This window comes from Brachycentrus maculatus, unplaced genomic scaffold (genome assembly GCF_059751285.1).
Source record: "Brachycentrus maculatus isolate JH-2025_06_01 unplaced genomic scaffold, ASM5975128v1 h1tg000104l, whole genome shotgun sequence".
Classification (NCBI taxonomy): domain Eukaryota; kingdom Metazoa; phylum Arthropoda; class Insecta; order Trichoptera; family Brachycentridae; genus Brachycentrus; species Brachycentrus maculatus.
The window spans coordinates 1,451,527-1,470,997 of record NW_028280858.1 but is presented as its reverse complement, the minus strand read 5'-3'; the positions used below and the strand labels follow the sequence as shown (position 1 = coordinate 1,470,997).

The 19,471-nt window shown below is 32.6% G+C and overlaps 2 protein-coding genes across 2 annotated transcripts in view; both read right to left on the bottom strand.

Annotated features, from left to right (window-relative positions):
* Nucleotides 1–19,471, bottom strand: part of LOC148310225 (iron-sulfur cluster assembly 2 homolog, mitochondrial) — a 221,700-nt gene that overhangs the window by 68,806 nt on the left and 133,423 nt on the right. The window contains exon 3 of the transcript XR_015837426.1: nucleotides 13,842–13,959. The gene's annotated coding sequence lies outside the window, so the exon portion shown is untranslated. The remainder of the gene's footprint in view (nucleotides 1–13,841; nucleotides 13,960–19,471) is intronic.
* On the bottom strand, nucleotides 1,256–19,327 carry PolE2 (DNA polymerase epsilon subunit 2). The gene is made up of 12 exons (XM_088258859.1): nucleotides 19,129–19,327; nucleotides 18,884–19,031; nucleotides 17,931–18,109; nucleotides 16,201–16,349; nucleotides 15,613–15,694; nucleotides 13,272–13,391; nucleotides 12,272–12,413; nucleotides 10,555–10,790; nucleotides 7,591–7,777; nucleotides 2,994–3,170; nucleotides 2,163–2,261; nucleotides 1,256–1,317 (listed from the first exon to the last, which is right to left on the bottom strand). Exons 1-11 carry the CDS (start codon nucleotides 19,194–19,196, stop codon nucleotides 2,175–2,177), a joined length of 1,575 nt encoding a protein of 524 aa, XP_088114985.1. The 5' UTR covers nucleotides 19,197–19,327; the 3' UTR covers nucleotides 1,256–1,317; nucleotides 2,163–2,174.

Below are 19,471 nucleotides of genomic sequence, written 5' to 3'. Positions count from 1 at the left end.
ATACATCCCCCAAAAAACCTATTACTGCGCTTTAATGGCTGCAAGGCAGTATTATAATTTATTTATGTATCTACTGAATTATTCACACAGTAAATTAAATGTGATTGTTTGAAAATACATTAGAGATAAATGTTACGGAGTATTAATATACTTCATGAACATTATGTGTTTATGCAAATTAAATGTGGCAAATTTCCATTGACAATAAATGTGTTTTTAAAGATGTTCTTCTAAATATGAGTCATTCAAAAATGAAAAAAAAAAACATAAAATTTAGAACTGATTGTATGTTTATACTATCTTTGGAACAAATTGTCATGTACCTATTTATATTTTATGATAAGTACACTGAGCCACATTTGAGTTGCATTTTACGCCAGATACAAATTGTATTTTTTCTGAACACTGTTAAATGTTTCCTGCGTGTGCTGAGTTTTTATTTCAATTCATACCTTGTATCTTTTGATTGACGACATTGCATTTTGGTTGTAATGTGAGCAAAAGAAACACACATCTTTTAAAAAGTTTAAATAAATTTCAAAGTTACCGATCAATTAGTAATTTTTTTTAATGTTATTATTGTTTTGCAAATTGAATAAAGTATTAAGAATTATGTTTGTATGTATCCCAGGCTTAATATATTATTTATTATTGTATAACTCGTAACCACACTAAATGCATCCAACCTTTGCATTAGCAATCGGCATGTTCCTAAGCATAGCTTTGTGCATAGTTTTTTTTTTAATTGCGAGACTTAAATGTAAATAATTTAGCTGTCTTTCAATATTAATTTTGATGGAATTTGTAAGTCGTTTTATATAATTATAATTACCTATGTATGTCTAAAATTATTTTGTAAAAATTATATTGAATAGTAAATGGTAAAACTTGTTTTGTTCAAATCTTCACTTGTTTTGAAACAAATTTTTAACAATACGCAAGTTGGAATGAAAGAGATTTTTAGTTTAAGATTCTTATGTAATATGTTGAAGACAACCTATAATGTTTGAATTAAAAAAGTTTTACTGTAATTTACTAATAATTTCAGTTGCCTGGACAATTGAAGTAAAAAAATAAATATTATTTCATAAATACAAATGTCTTTTATTTACACCTGAATATACAACAATACTTCTTCTGCTTGGTGTAGCAATCTATTGTTTTTAAGAAGAATTAGGCTCCTGCGATGTCGATCTATCTTTTTGGTGGTCTGCCCAGAAGTCGTCTACCTTGGGGTTGGCCGTACAGTGCAGTGTGGGGGGGAGTCTAGATGGTTCCATTCTCCTCACGCGCATACCATTATCTCCTCCAACAATACTAAGAGTTATAAAAACAAAAACTTAGAGATCCATAAGTCATAAACTTCAATTATATTAACATAACCCACTATTTGCAACTTTCCAAGATTATTGTAATATTTTTGGTCACAATATTACGACTGCGTCAAAATCTTTGTTCACAAATCTGGGTTTTACCTACTTATCTCAACATAGATGAATAAGAATATGGAAGACTGCGTATTTGCAGAGCTTACGACCTGTCACATGTAAAATTCACTGAGGTGGTGTATAAAATAATGCAGCATCATCTTGATCCTAAATTATGTGAAAGCGAGTTGATCAAGTACTAATTCAGTTGCGAAGATAGATAAGGAGTTACGAATCGAAGGCCCCTACGTAAAGTAATCTATCTGCAAATCTGTTACTTTATAGGAGAGAGCTTAGAAGATTTTTTCAACATATTTTTTTTTATAAATTGACAGTTTTATCAGAAATTCTAAACTAGTATTATACATTCAAAAACACGATAAAATAATCTATTAAATCGTTTTAAAACTTTATGCTTTGTCAAAATTAAGTAGTAAGCGTTTTAGGAGTACAGTTCCTTTCGAAAATTCGATGTAGATAGCGTCTTATACGCCTGAAAATTAATTTATATATATATTTCTTGTTTATTTATATTTGTAGATAATGATCTGTTGATAATGTACACCAAATATCTCAAAATTGACAAAAATGTAGTTAGAGCACTTTACGTAGGGCACGTCGAAATATGTCTTTACTTACTAAGAAAAATTTATTATTTTTAATCTTTACATAAATATACAAAACTTTTTATTTAAAAAGTTAAGGTGCGAAATAATTACAGTTAGAACAGTTTACATTTTAGAATATTCAGTCTTCTGGAATCTGTGAATCCTCGAATGTTCTGCTAGCCGGCATGTACACTTTGAAGGAATACTCCGTCCTGGGGAATGAACCCTGAAAACCATACAAAATCTAAATTAAAATTGTTGTTGGAGGCTAAATGTCACCGTAAATGCATAAATCAATGAAACGGAAATAAATCAATTAAGAATTATTTATACATTTGCACATTTTTTAAATTTAATTCTTGCGGCCTTTTAAAATGGCTGGCAATATGATGGTTTTTATTTTACTTACTCCCATATATTCCAAGTAAAGTTTTATCAATAATTTTACGCAAATATCTACCAAGTTACCTTTACACATTGTTTGCAGGAAACGCTTATAAATGTTCTATCTGCTTACTTTTGGTAGAGCTCGAGAGACTCCAAAAAACATTGTACAGATCGGAATTGGGTGTGCGGTTACTTATGATTAATATACTGAGGGTCGGGCGGCAGACTGAGAATAATTAGTGTCGGGGTTGATGAAAAAAATATCTGACAACAATGTGTTAATAAAGAGAACCCGTAGAGCAATGAATTGTAATTTACTTGTTTATAAAAATAATCAAATCTCAAATTAACATTTCTGAAAAAAAATCCTATTCAAATTATTAAAATTACCACCTCTATTAAAATAGACATTAGCTATCACAATTTTTTTTATTTATTGTCATAAGTGGCAAGCATATTCCGTGTTCTTGCCTGCTCTACCATACTGTTAGTCCTAAATAATCCAGAGTGTATGGATAGCATTAATCGCCTGGTAAAGTGCATACGTATAAAGGTGACACATAGTACTTACCGGGTTGACAAAGTGACAGTTCTGGTGGGACCGGGAGAAGGGCTGGAAGTGGTCGGCTATGACCACAACGTCAGGCATGGGGTAAAGGCCGAGGGCGTCCGCGTGTTGCCAGAACACGGGCTGGACCCCCAAGGGGAGGGGCGCGAGGGTGCACTGACTCAGGAGCGTCTTGGTTAACTGCAAAATCAAATGGTTAAAACAGATTAAGATTCATGCACAATACAGGAATAATGAAGATTATCATTTTTAATATGTACAGCAATGATCTGAACAATAATGAATGAAGTGCAAATTGTTATTTTTCATTTGACTTTTTATTAAATTAACACATTTCGGATTGGTGTTTTTTACGCTTGCGGACCACTGGCGACAGAATTTGACAATTCGCTCACTCCTTTCAAGAACGTCATAAATCAAAAATCGTCAATTTTCAGTTGTGCATGTTTTCAGGATGCCCTGAAAATGTACTATATCCTAGCAAAAGAGGCATATTTTTAACTTAATATTTACCCGCTATAGGGCAGAAAATGTTTTTGCATTTTGAAGAAAAGGTATTGTTTAATTATTATTATTTTAAATACTAAATATTTTTCAAATGGAGAAAAAACCTTCAGGTTTTACCTAAAAACATCTGTTGCACAGTAAAAAGTTCAATAAGTGGCTTGAAATTTATTTTTGATACATTGTATTTTATTTTTAAACATTAAAAACGTTCTCCTGGAAAATCAAGTTTTTTGATTTATGACGTTCTTGAAAGGAGTGAGCGAATTGTGTACAATTAGTTCGGTAGTGTAAAATTTGGTCTGTCTCAGATCAAATTTTACAGGAGAGTAAAAACAAACTTGTGAAATTAAATAACTCATTTGTTTTATGTATTTTTATATGTACATATCTCAATAAAAGTAAATAAGTATTGCAACTACAGCTAAGGTAAGTGTCTATAAAACTGACCTAGCCCCTATTGCTGATCTATTTCAAAGAAACAACAGATAATAAGACACTGGTTCAATTATTACTAATTTTTAATATTACCAACACTGCAGCCATGCTTGTGTTATGTGATGACAATGTTTTACAGTCAATATTTTGATTTTTCATATTTGAAATATCAGTTATAGTTTGGACATCTGGCAAGTAGCGCGCGCACACGGAAAATCCTTAACAGACAAGCCTAATCTTTCAAGTTTTATTTTAAAGGTGTATTATTTTTATATGATTGATATTTACTAATATTTTATATGTGTTAGTTAGTTTAGTGTATTGAATTTACAAAAAACAAAGTATTTGTGAAATAACCATATGATTAATACAATACATTTATAAAATAAAAGTTGTCAGTATTACATTCACCCGAAATTTCATTAGTTTCCTTTACTGACCTATAGGTCAGTAATGAGTAAGACGAGAGCATTTTTAAAGTTTACATAAATTTGTGAAAATTCTTAAATACGTAAATTTCTTGCGTGCTTTGGATAGCATACAGTTTTTGGATTATGGGGGCCTAATTCTGACCTATATATTTTTGCTTGGTTTTATAATTATAATAAATAGTTTCAGCGGTCAGTAATAGAAACGAATCTAGATCAGTATTATAAACACATACTATTTCAGAAAAGGAGTTTCGTTCTGAGCCATCTTTTTGTGATTTTTCTTATGTTAAAATACAATTTATTTTTTCTTTTTTAACATAATATCAACAAAAAAAACTTTGTTTATTATCAAACATAAACTGATTCCACTATACTCGCATGAGTGATCACCTTGCCTTCATGTAAGTAACTATCGAGATAACACTGCGTCAATACAACATCAGTGCAGATACAGTGCACCATCGGGTGCAGATAAGGGTTAGTAGAATATAAATATAAATATATATATATATATATATATATATATATATATATATATATATATATATATATATATATATATATATATATATATATATATATGTATGTATATATATATATATATATATATATATATATATATATATATATATATATATATATATGTATATATATATATATATGTATATACATATCAGGCACACTACAATCATGCTCTAATGTTGCACACCCAAATGAGGTTACTCCTTGTAAACCTCCAAATCCCACGATCTTAAATGTTCTAACAGCGTTTAACTGTCCCGTTCCGAAGGGGATATCAATTTCTTTACTAGCGCTGTATCTATCTCCACAGTTTAACCATCGGCGGTAGATCCCCAAATTTGCACGCGTGTGAATCGTGTTCTCGATACGCGAGCGTTATTTGGCAAATACAGAGTGTTTTTTTTCGTTTCTAATAAGAATTATTATTAATTTAAATTATCTACTGAAATTTCTTGGTGCAATTGCATTTTCATATTTATTTTATAAATATCTACCTTTTTACACTAATTAAATTGTCATAATTTTAATATTTACTTTACCCTAACAATGAGTGGAAAATAATTGACAGATGATATGATTGAGCAACTTCTGAGCTATACGGACACTGATGTATGTATATAAGTGATGATGAATTCCATTTAGGGTTAGAAAATAAAGATTATGCTTCCGACGCCGACTCAGATAACTATATAATCCAAGAACTTGATGAATCTGACTCTAACAGCGTCAAGCCCGTACATATGGTAGACAACAGTAGAAATGAAGAAAATTTGTTCACTTCCAAATCAGGCTACAGATGGACAGATATTCCCAAACCCAAGTCCAAACTGTTCATACAACGTAATGTCATTTTTGTATTGTTTCTCGCTATCTGATTTTTTTACCATTCTTTGTTTTTTTTTTCACCATAATATACGACAAATTAGAAACCCGCTAGTATGTACCGAGTAGTATGCTTCTCTCTCTCTCTTTCTCTCCTCACCCCCTCTCGCTTGCATCGTTTCCGGCCGAAGCGCCTAGTGTCCAGTGATGCTTAAACATTGGGCGGAATTGAATGTCATTTCCGCAGAGAACTTTTTCACAACTATGTTTTTTTGAAAATTATTGTTTATTGCAGAAAATTCAAATTTAAATGGAAAAAATAGAATAACAATAGCATGATAAACATTTTGACATAAGTCGAATTTGTGAAAAACCTGTATTTTTAGCATTTTACTTGGGGTATTGCCAGTACCCCCTTCGGAACCCGCGGATTGTTTTTTTTTACTCTGGACAGGAAAGGTTAAGCAGTCTCTGTGTGCCAGAAGATAAAGTGGCAGAAAAGAAGAAAAAAAAACTGAAAATCACCAAGGGTCTTCAAAAAATCTTCCTCGTAAAAACTAAAATAAAATGAGTCCTGTATTGTAAAGTAGGAAGGGGAATTTTTTAGGAATTGTAATAAATCCCAAAAAGGATGGTTCCGCTTTGATCAAGGTCGTGGTATGCCTGAACTGGAAGTGCCAGAAAAACAGGATACTATATAGTATACTTCAGAAGGAATCATAAAAACAATTCCAGAACCGGTGTGACTAAATGCTAGAGGAAATTATTCCATTCCAGAATTACTTATTTATAGTGAGCTTAAAAAAATACATTAACAATACATTTTGTTTAACCAATATGTTTTTTTTAATAAATAATAAATTGTCACATAAGTACTTACTTTTACATTTATTTCCATTACAAATACTTATATCTTACTCCAGTTTACATATGGTAAAATATATTAAAATATGAATTGAGTTGTCTTTTTCACTCATAGTCAGTAATAGGGGCAACAGCGGTCAGTATTATGAAATAATCCATTTCGAATAGGTCAGTATTGAATACAAAGCCTTTAACTGTTTATTGCGTGGATTTTAATATATGCACTTGACTTTTGACTATTATTTTTTTAACTTTGTAAGGATAAAACTATCCCATTAAAAAATAAAAATAAATTTAAAAAATTATCAAGCCGTTTTAATATTAAATAAATATTTTAAAAATATGGACCGGCTTAAGACAAAAACTAGGTCAGTATTATAGACACTTACCTTATATCCTTTTTCCAGATTATGGCAAAAGGATATAGCACAAAATGTATAAAATAGTGTATTATTTTAATACACTATTTTATACATTTTGTGGAACAGACTTAGAAAATAAAAAAAATTGACAGATATACCCTTTTGCCATTACACTACCGAGTTAAGACCTTGACAAGAGATTGGTGCATAATATTTTTATGAAACATTAAATAATTCCTTATTTTCTGACTTTGAAATGAGGCTGGCGCTGAAGGTAAAAATACCCTTCCCGTCCTTATTGTGTTAAGAAAGGTGTGCTGAGATGGTTTGGGCATGTGAATCGAATGGGTGAAGAATGAATAGCAAAACAAATTTATGAAGCGGATGTGGTTAGTAGAGGAGCAGAGAAAAACTTGGCATGATCAAGTATTTCAAATACTTGAAAGTGATCAAAGCCGGAATAATATGAGGAGATGCATGAATGTGGAAGAGGCAAAGATTGTTTGTAAAGACAGATTGGTGTGGTGTCATTCTCTCTAGCTAACCCCACAGTTAGTTAGTTTTGGTCTTAATATTAAGTACAAAAGCATTAAATCCCTGACTAACTTGTTGGGATATTCTGTGTTGAGCCAATCAATTTACAATTTTATCACTTACATGGTCAGGAATATCTCCAGACTCTGGAAAATGAACGGAGTTGCGGCACATCTTGGTGACCAGATCGTGCCGGAGGACCACCAGCTCTTGAGAGCAGTACTGGATGCGGCACGGGTTGCTGGCGAATACTACACTGGATCCTAACCTGGACGTGATCTCCTCAGTCACAAATTGCGGCAGAGGTGGCCTGAAAAGAAAATTGTTATTTTTAGTTAGCTAAAAATGTTCAATACACATCCTTATCCTCAAAGTTCGGATTCGTCAATAATATTCACAAATAAACAAATTCAACCCCTTGTGTGATTTGCCTGAAAAAACGTTATTTTTGTAAGTTGGCAAATAATGATGTCACAGAGACGATGGAGTTATTTTAATGTTGGTGTCATTGCTAAATTATTGGCGGCTCTATTTGTTGATGTCTATGGTCCACACTCCCACCCCCCACCTAATCCTCCCCTCATATTTGTATAACACAAATGGTAGTAAGTGGTAAACAAACAATCCACACTACTACTATTACAGCTCTATAAACCATACACAATAAACCATATGACGCCATAAAACATTCGATGACCGAAATGTAATGACGTATATGAACGCACGTTTTTCGTTTTATTCACATTTTTTAAGTTTAAACCTTCATATCTCCCTTAGTTCTCTACAGATTTCAATAAGAATGTCACCGATAGTCTTGTGATTTTTCATATTAATTTTTATTTATAAGTATTTATTTCGAAGAAAAACTTAATGAAATGTAACTTAATGTAATATACATCAGCAAGTCAAAATTGCATATTTTCAAGTTAACGTTTTTTGCCAGTATACCCACGATAGCAGCCAGATTTTGTCCGCCTCCGTAGTGTAATAAGGTCAGCACGCTCGGCTACCGTTCTGGAGGTTCCGGGTTTGATTCCCAGGGGGGGTCAAATAAATATAAGTGATTTTTTCACTGTAATATTTATTCAATACTACCCTGGACTGGTACCTGAAGAGGAAGGCTGATCACCTTTCCTTCGTGTGTAAACGATCAAGATAACACTGCGTTTATATGACGCAGTGCCCTATGCACCATCGGGGTGCGGATAAGGGTTTTATTATTATTATTTTTAATAATCACACATCGTGATATTTATCCATTCATAAATAGATAAATTAGAATTTGAACTTCAAACACCTCATTCTAATACATATTGGCATAGTAGATATCTCAATCGATATACAAATTGAGACACCTACATACTAAAAACCAATATGTATTAAAGTGAGGTGTTTAAAGATCAAATCTTATTTCGATAACAACACTATCAGTACCAATTTTGGATAATAAAGATTTTATTTCTGTCTACCTCCGTAGTGTAATGGTCAGCACGCTCGGCTACCGTTCTGTAGGTCCCGGGTTCGATTCCCAGGGGGGTTCAAATAAATATAAGTGATTTTCCACTGTAATATCTATTCAATATTACCCTGGACTGGTACCTGAAGCGGAGGGCTGATCACCTTTCCTTCATGTGTAAAAACGATCAAGATAACACTGCTTTATATGACGCAGTGCCCTATGCACCATTTGGGTGCGGATAAGGGTTTTATTATTATTATTATTATTTATTTATTGATTTGGCGTTTAATTTGTAGAACTTCATTTTAATTTATGTATGATTTTTTAAATCAAACACAGATTTTTTGAGTCTACTAAGTTGTATTTTATTAACAAAAACACATAAAAAATTAATATTTTGACAATTGTTTCGCCTAGTTATGGTCAATAAATTCTTCATTTCCCAGAAAATTAATACATATAAGGGTACGTACCTACATACCCCATTGGCTACTGTTGTCTCCCATAAATTATTACTGCACATGTTAAAACTGTCAGGTAGAATTGTATAGCTACATAAGGACCGTCAGTCCATGTGATCTTCACATTCGTTTGAAAATACCATAACTAGGCAAATGAATTGTCACATATTAATTTTTTATGTGTTTTTGTTAATAAAATACAACTTAGTAGACTCAAAAAATCTGTGTTTGATTTAAAAATTAATACATAAATAAAGATTTTTCATAAACCTAAAAATATCTCTTTACATATGACTCAAATTTTGGAAACTTCTAGATATATTGATCAAATTCGTAGCACATTCGTGTCAATCATGGGTAGAATTGTTGAATGTTACATGTTTGTAAAGTGATCACTTAACCAAGCCTGAGATGGTTTTTAAATTTATTTTTATTAAGCCTCCAATGTTTACGAGTGCTTTTAAAATATGATGGTTGTCCGCCTCCGTAGTGTGATGGTCACCTCGGCTACCGTACTGGAGGTCACGGGTTCGATTCCCAGGGATTTCATGCAAATAAATAATAGGGATCTTTTCACTCTAATATTTATTCAATATTACCCTGGACTGGTACCTGAAGCGGAGGGCTGATCACATGTTTAAACGATCATGGTAATACTGCATTTATATGATGCAGTGCCCTATGCACCATCGGGTGCGGATGAGGGTTTAAATAAATAAAATAAATGATAAAACACTCTCTGTATTATCCATTGTTCACTTTACATAATACAAAGTGAACGATGGATGATAAGGAGTGTGTTTTATTACTACATATATGTACCACAAAATTATCAATGCTTTTAGTATACAAAATATAAAATAAATGATGGTCGTAAGCCCTGTAAATGCCCAGACTTCCATATTCTTTCTCAACTACATATATTGAGGTGTCAAAAAATAATCTAAAAATATCATTTTATAATAAAAATAATTTTGGATGATTGTTTATAGCGCCATTTTCGTAAAATACTACCTCAAGGGCGCTTATACAGATATGGATTATGATATGAAAATGATAATGACACAAAAAAAAATATTAAATAAAAACGTCGTTAATCGGCGAGATCAAAGTCTGAAGGGGGAAAGTAACATACAACCCGAGTAACATATTATATATATATATCACCTGGGGAGTATGTTGGGGGCGCCCGGGTCGGAGGCGGAGGGCACCAGCACCAGTTTGCAGAGGGCCAGCAGGCGCGGGAACTGGGCCAGCAGCTCGGCGAGGCTGCGGAGCGCCGAGCGCAGCCGCTCCGCCTGCTCGTGGCCATACGGCTGCGACAGGAACTCCCCGCACAGAACCAACCCCACTGGCGGAAACTCGTTGTAGCCAGAGAATAGAGAGCGCAGCTTCGACATCACCTGAGAAGTTTGCCAAATATTAAAAATATAAAATTAGTAAAACTACTTTCTAAAAGTCATTACTAATCAGGAAATGTAAGAAGTTACACATGAATAATGGTAATTGACACACTTAGGACGGGAAGGTATTCCTACGAGTTCAGTTGATTGATGCTTACGGACAAAAAGGGTATTTTTACCTTCTGCGCCAGTTTCATTTTAATATCAGAAAAGAAGGAATTATTCAATGTTTTTATATGAGTACATATTATGTACCTATCTCTTTGATAAGGTCTAAACCATGGGTGGCCAACATTTTCAGTCGCCGGGCCAGATTTTAGAATTGAGATTTCCTACCGGGCCGTAAAACAAAATTTATTTTATTATTCAAAGCAAACAAGATAGATGTATTGGGTACTTTTTGCTTATTTGCATGTTTAGCCTCGTAATGTCATTTGATGTTATAGTTTTTCAAGATAGAAACAGAATCATTGCATATCAGGCATGTCGGTTTTGTTTTGAATTCCACGAAAAAATAGTTTATAGTCCATCTGCCTTAGAAACTTCTCAGTTCTTCTGTTACTCTTCTCTTCTTAAGTCCAACGTCTTTACTACTTGACGCAATTAAGGATCTTGAAATTGCCAGGATAGTGAAATACTCCCATATATGGGATATTATACGAACTATGCGCGATGTTCTTTTGGTGGTTTTGTGTACACTAAAGGTAAAAAATGTGTATTTGCTCAGTGGGCCGCAAATAGACACCCGGCGGGCCGCGGATTGGCCACCCTTGGTCTAAACTATAAGTATATAGATACACAAAAATCAAATACCGTCGCCAGCGGTTCGCAGACGTAAAAATACCCGTCTGAAGTGTGTTGATAAAACATTGTGCTAAATTCAAGTATTGCTTGGGTAATAAAGTGCAAGTTAACACACTGTGGTCGAGCGGTTCATTGATCAATCCCAACTCTAACTGTACTCACAAGTTACCGCAAACTCAATTCCGAACTGCACGTAATTTTTTGTGGCGTCTCTCACGCTCTACCAACAGCAAGCAAACAGAACGCTTACAAGCGTCTTCCGCTTTCTGCCCATAATATGTAAAAGATGTTTTTAATCATTTCCCGCAAACAAAGGAATGGAAACGGTATTTCTGCCCACATGGTCAATTGATGCTTTAGGATGGGAAGGATATTTTCACCTTCTGCGCCGGCCTCATTTCAAAGGCAGAAAAGAAGGAATTATCAATGTTTTTATATAAATATTACATACTTATCTCTTCGTTAAAGTCTTAACTAAATGTACATAATTATTCGCAAACGGTCCGCAGGCGTAAAAAAACCCATCTGAAATGTGTTAATATAGCTTACATGGGCTTGCATGAGCACAGGTGCTCTAACCATTGCTGCTATTCACCTTTTCCTACCTAGTATTCTACTCAATTTCCTTTCCCATATAGCTGTGACTTGAACGGGGAACACTACAAATATGTATATACCTTTAAATTGTCAAGCCAAACATCCGATAAAAAGACGATCATAGCATCTTCATTTTCTCTTTCTATTTGTATGAGATTTTCCGAATTCTTTAACAGTGTTTTTGATGATCCTCCAAATGTGTTCACATTACCATAGTAGATTCTAGAACAGAAAAAAAACTACCCATCAAACATGGTAAATTGTTATTTTGTTTATTGTTTTGGCATTCACTTTATGGTAAGACATGATGAAATTGTAAAAGAAAAACACATGTTTTTTTAACTCATATAAAAATATATTATATTTAGACCTGAAGATGGAAGCATAGCTTCCAAAACTTGTTGTGTCATAATAAAATGAACTCAAGTGGTATAAAAACAAGTGATTTTCTTTTACAATTTTAATGAATTGTTAATGTAGAATGTATGTATAATATAGAAAAAATGAGATAGAAGTCAACTGGTTATCTATAAAAAAGAGACTAAAATTAAATATGCTGATCTTTATACATACATATATAAATTTTTAAACGATAAATTACACAAATATTTTAAGAATAAAATAGTGTTAGACAAAAATTTTCATGAACATATAACTAGATATAAGGATAAAATAAGACTGCCATTGTTGAAAAAAAACGAGTCACAAAATTGTTTAATGTATAAGGGTTTGAAAATGTGTGATGAGATGCCTGAATGTATGAAGAATGAAAAGAGTCTGAAAGAATTTAAAAATAAATGTTTTGTTTACTGTAAGAAGATGTAAATATATATATGTATATATATATATATATATATATATATATATATATATATATATATATATATATATATATATATATATATATATATATATATATATATATATATATATGTATATGTAAATTAAGTGTAAATAATAGTTTATATTAGTGTAACATAAGATAATCAAAGAAAAAAAAAATTAAATAATTTTTTTTAAATAATCATTAATAAATATATAAATGGTGTTGTATAATTATAAATAACCTTCCAAACTTACTGAGAAGTAGCTCTCGGCTCAGCAGGTGGCATCACCAGACCCATGACATGGAGAACTTTATCTTCATAATACCCTTCAGCCAGGACGAAACAATTTTCCGTAAACAGTCCGGAATGAAATCTGTCCAAATTAAACATTGAGTGAGGTAATTTGATTGGTTTGATTATTAAACTTTTTATACAATCAGTTTTATTGGCATTATTACTAAAAAGCTGTATCTTCCAACTAAGAGGTGCTTGAAATAATACAAATTCGGTACTCTGCATTTAGTACTTTCTAAGACCCGAAAATAAGTATTTAAATATTCAATTCAATTCAATAATTAACATATACATACATCATATGACAAACTTAAATTTAAGGTGTTTAAGTTATAAATATAAATTACAAAGTAAGTCAAAAGACTTTTCTTAAAGTCGTAGAAGAATCCCGCTTCGGAATACCTCCTCGTACATATAGAACAGATCAATATCCTGCGTGATGTTGTTCAGCGTAGCGGTAGCTATTCCTACAGGCATAAACATTGGCAGGTTGGTTCCGTATATAGGGATGTGAAACAATCTATGCGACGCTGTCTTAGGTAACTATCGGGAACATACAGACCAATGCTAAGCATAATTTCAGGATTATCAATCATAACACGCAACAATCGATAAAAATAAATAATCAAATGCACATTCCTTCTAGTCTCCTAGTATTTGATACCATTTCAAGTACCCAAATCAAGATTCCATGACATTTATAGTAATAACCCATAGTAGGGTAGCAACCCATCGGGCGATTGTCCATTACCCGGAATTTGACCGTCTGGGCAGTCCGGTTTTGAAAAATGAAAACGACTACGACAGTTTAGGGTGATCGAATTTAAGCGCAACGTGTTCACACACCAATCCGAAAAAGTATGGACAAAAACACATGCCAATCCAAGCCAATCATTGTTTTAAAACGCTAACTGACATGCCGGACAGTAACATTCTATGTAATTCCGTGTAGTGGATAAACGCCCATACTGTGGATTTTGTTACTGAATTTTTTACTACTCGGTTTGAGACTCGGTGAAGAAAACGTTACTTGATTCGATTTGTGGATTTGATCACAAAACTAGATATCACCCCTTTTGGCCAGGTGTGCTAAAACGATTGAAGTACTACTTGCAAATATTGTGAATTTATGGTGAAAAGTAAGGAAGTCCTAAACAGTCGATCGAAAAGCAAAATTTGTCCAGTTCCAAAAACTATTGTGAACTTGGTATGTTTAAGAGGAGATTCCCATTTTTTTATTTTTGTCAGAGTATTAAATTTTGTATAATTAAATAGATAACTACATACATATTACTACCTACAGATTTCCAATGATACACAATATGAAACATCTCATTGAATTTAACATTGAATTACAAATCAATAAAAAGCGGATTTTTGTTACTTTTTTTGGCCCTTCCAATAAAAAATATAATCAATATTTTATAAGGTTTCACATTTTTTCAAGCACAACTATTGAAATTTCTTATCCCAAATAAGCATCTTTAAATCAAAGTTATAAGATGTGAAAAAAACTTAACATTCTTATAAGAATCGTATTAGGAATTGATAACGAGAAAAAATGAATACATAGTAGTTCCCAGCATAAAAAAGGTTACAAACTGTTTTAGAGAATGAAATATGTTTTTTGTGAAATATGATAAGACATAGAAAGGAGAATGAATGCTGGGAACAAAGTGAATGGTGCACTGAAATCAGTTATAGCAAATAAAAACCTATCAGCGGAAGCTAAACTGGCAGTGCACAACGGAGTCCTGGTTCCAACTCTAATGTATGGAAGTGAAACATGGAGTTGGCAAAAGAAGGATGAAAGTAGACTGAATGCAGTCGAAATGCGATCTCTCAGAAGAATGTGTAACAAAACGATGTATGATAGATGTTCGAATGATGAAATAAGGAAAGAATGTAAGGCTGAGATAAGCATTATCGATAAAATTAAGAAAGGTGTGTTGAGATGGTTTGGACATGTGGAGCGTATGAGTGAAGAAAGAACGGTAAAACAAATTTATGAGGCGAATGTTAGCGGGAAAAGAAGCAGAGGAAGACCGAAAAAAACATGGCACGATCAGGTATGCCAAATACTTGAAAGTGGTTAGGTTAGGAGTCGTAACAATCGGCGGGTATGTATGAGGAGATGCATGAACGTGGAAGAGGCGAAGAATGTTTGCAAGGACAGAGTGGTGTGGCGCTCTATTCTCTCTGCCTACCCCTGCGGAGAAGCGGCGTGATGGTTAGTTAGTTAGTTAATATGTTTTTTGGTCAAATGAAGTATAATTCGAGGAAATATTGTATTTACAAACCTTGTAGAGGAGAGATCCAATGAGACAGATCCTGTGGGGTCTTCTAAATAATATACACCTTCTGTTAATTGGGTGAGTAATCCTAAAAATTAAAAAAAATATTTTAAAAAGTTGTAAATTATCGAAATTAAAAAAATAATAATCTGAAATATTTGAATTTATTCTAGTACACAACCATGATACACGATTTACCCACAATGAAGGTTTGATAGTCCCAAGAATTAACAATACATATGGGAGTAGAAGACTTCAATATATCGTTCCAAACATTTTTAATTTGTTGCTGACGGAGGTCAGAGGTCAAAATAAAATAAGTAACAAAGGCAAAATAAAGGAATGGCTCTCTTTTTTGTGTATATTAGGTTAAAATAGATAAAAACAATTTAAAAATGTTGTAAAAAGAACTCCACTGACAAGACACACAAGGTGGCTTTGTGGGTCTCTGCAAAAAAGTTATTTATGTTTATATTTCTTTTTAATTAATGTATACAGTATATGTATTTATATGCAATATATACATACATGGTCAACAAATAAATGTTTAAAGAAAAAAAGAATAATAATTAAGATAAAATAGTAAATAGGTACCTAAAACAATAACTTCATCGATACGACTGGACGAGCTGAGTAGGCACTCCACCATCCGAAGGTTGAACACTTTATCTTGTTTTATTCCTGGTAGCGTTTCTGGTGCAAACAATTTATTTCTCGTAGTTCTCTGCCATATCAAAGTATACCTGAAAAATTGTTTTTTTTTTACAAATATGAAAGAAAAAAGCATTGGCATAAAAGTCGTCTATTAACACACTTCAGACGGGTGTTTTTTACGCCTGCGGACCGCTGGCGAATGGATTTGATAATTATGTACATATAATTAAGACCTTATTAAAGAGATTGGTACATAATGGTCATATAAAAACATTTATTTTATTTATTTAATATAGTTACATTTTTAAGTACAACATAACACAATTTCTGAACATTTATACATATGGCAAACTTATAGTTTTAGATTCGCTGTGCCTCTCCAAAAAAGAGACTGAGCTTTTGTGCTTGGAGAGGGACTTACACTCAAGGTTAACATGAAATATGTAATTCCTTCTTTTCTGACTTTGAAATGAGGCCGGTGCAGAAGGTAAAAATACCCTTCCCAACCTTAAGCATCAATCGATTAGACAGGAAGAAATACCTTTCCCGTGTTTTAACATGTTCAAAACTTAATAATTTCAAACAAAACAACAACCCAGAATTGTATTATTATTTTTATAAGTGAGAAAATTTGACATTCTGGGTAGATCCCTTCATATTGACAACTAGTATATTTTGAATGTCACTAGTATTTATAAATACTAATAGTAGTTACTAATACTAATAGTATTTATAAATACTAATACTAGTAAAATAAATACTAGTGATTTAACACTGTAATATTTATTTAATATTACCCTGGACTGGTTCCTGAAGCGCAAGAGTGATCATCTTGCCTTCTTGTAAGTAATGATCAAGATAACACTGCGTCAATTTGATGCAGTGCCCTATGCACCATTAGGTGCGGATAAGGGTTATAAGTAAGTAAGTAATAATATTTTGAATGAACCAGGAGATACCTCTACACAGCATCGATATAATTTTTGAGAGCGTCCTCTTACCATCTTTGCAAGTGCCTAGTATTTTCAGTCACGAATTACATGAAATTTTGGTAACTTTAAACATAAAGAGCAAACCCACTCACAAGTTAGTAAGAATAGGCTATAAAACTTACAAAATTGGAGCATAAGTAGGGACATGATAGGCGGTGTTGCATAAACCGTAGCTAGATTTGGGAGTCACTTGGACATTTAAAGGTTATTTAATTTTTTTTTTATTAAATTATCCTGTTGCTCTCTGGCTGGAATAGACCAGTTATCAGGCTGTTTTTCATCAACCCCGACCCTAATTATATTCAGACACTCTGCAGCCCGACCCTCAGTATACTAATCACAAGTAACTGCAAACCCAATTCCGATCAGTACAATGTTTTGTGGCGTCTCTCGCACTCTTCCAAAAGTAAGCAAATAGAACTCTTGTAAGCGTCTCCCATTCTCTACCAACAGTATGTAAAAGACGCTTTTAAGCGTTTCCCGCAAACAATGTATTAATAATAGTCCTTGATTGGCATATTTGCATATGCTCGAGTAACTGTCTCAACTCGACTCAACTAGCCGCTGTATTACAAAATGATTTTGTGAAATTAAATACAAATTATATTATGTTATCAGCATTAAAAAAAAAACAATCGATGGTAGAAAAAAATCGAATAATAATTCTGTTACACCAACCTGTCTATTAAATATTGAGCTTTCCATTTGGGATCTGGATAGAGATTAATTTTTAAAGAATTTTCGTCATCCTTGGAAAATTTCTTTCTTTCCACGATATACTTGAACTTGGGAATTTCAAACACATTAATCACGTTAAAAATGGATTCTGTTTCATCCCTTCCAGAGCTGCTACATTCCTGAAATAGTAATTTCATCTATCATATAAAATCTACAATATATAAAATCATCCATTATTCAAGTGACCATTTGTCCCGTTTTCAACGGGACCGTCCCGTTTTTAAATAGCCTGTCCCGTTGTCCCCAAGTAAAGTTTCAGGACGTCGAAATGTCCCGTTTGAATGTTCGAATGTCGAAATGAACGCGGTGACAATTTAAAAAAAAAAAGGAAAAATCGACGATAGTTTGTAGAATAGCCGTTTCATATAACTTTGCTGAACAAATCCTAGCTTGATTTCGGTGCATATGGCTACAGCGGGTGGCTGGTGAGTCATGTGCAAAGACTGACTAATTTACATAAAGACCGCCGACTCTTTATATAAATAATAAAACAACATAATTTTTTCGTGTTTATATTATTTATTCCTCTTATTTTCTTTATCAACATTCCTTTTCTTTTTATTAATACATAAAACCTTTGAAAAAATACGTGTTTTCTTGAATATACATAATATTACGTAAAAAATGGCACATGTCCCGTTTTGAGGACAAAAATAAATGGTCAGTTTATCCATTATCCATACGTCCGGCCAATCTAAATAAAATCCAAAAATACATTTTGACATTAATAATTATTATAGGATTTATGACAAATAATACACTTACAATAATTATAAATCTGTCATTCCACAACTTCATAACTCTGTGTAATACAATTTTTTTTTGTTCCATAGGATTTCGATTGCTGCGAGGAACGAGTCATTATAAAAATAAAATATTTATGATTATTTTACCTTAAAAGCTAATTCAACGTGGGCTTTTTCAACAACAGGCTGCAGTAAACCTTGATTTTGAATATGATTTATTATCTTGTCAATCCATTTGTTTCTTTCTTCTGGAGTTTCGCTCGCTAACTGTTCTGACAAAAAGGTTGTGGATTCTCTGTAAGCAAGTTAATATGTAAAAGTAGCCCATCATAAAAAATCTAAACATCATATTATTATTTCAAACTCAAACAAGTTTCAATAAGGTTACGTACTTGCGTATGGAAAATCCATTCAATTTAAAAGACATCGTTATTTCTTGCCGCACTCTAAGAGTATCCATTATTCTTTTATATTTATTCAGTAAATAAACTATGAAGTGATTGTCTAATCTCCTATCAATTCCAATCAATTGATTAAATAATTAAAAAAGTAAAAAAAATAACACATCTGCCGGTAACAATTGGTAAACGTCAAAACAATATTCGCGCCATTTAAAATTATTATTCCGTTGTATGCGCACTTTCCACTTTCTGAATTGATAAATGAAACGGGGCAGGATGTTTAATTAAAATGAAGCATATATTTTTTTTTATAGTAAACCATATTTGAAAGTTG

Excerpts from the sequence above, each read along its gene's own strand:
- PolE2 (XM_088258859.1), bottom strand. The coding sequence starts at position 19,196 with ATGGATACTCTTAGAGTGCGGCAAGAAATAACGATGTCTTTTAAATTG. Across the intron at positions 16,350-17,930 it reads GCTCAATATTTAATAGACAG|GTATACTTTGATATGGCAGA; the intron begins GTTGGTGTAACA and ends ACAATTTTTCAG. Across the intron at positions 15,695-16,200 it reads CGATGAAGTTATTGTTTTAG|GATTACTCACCCAATTAACA; the intron begins GTACCTATTTAC and ends TTTAATTTTTAG.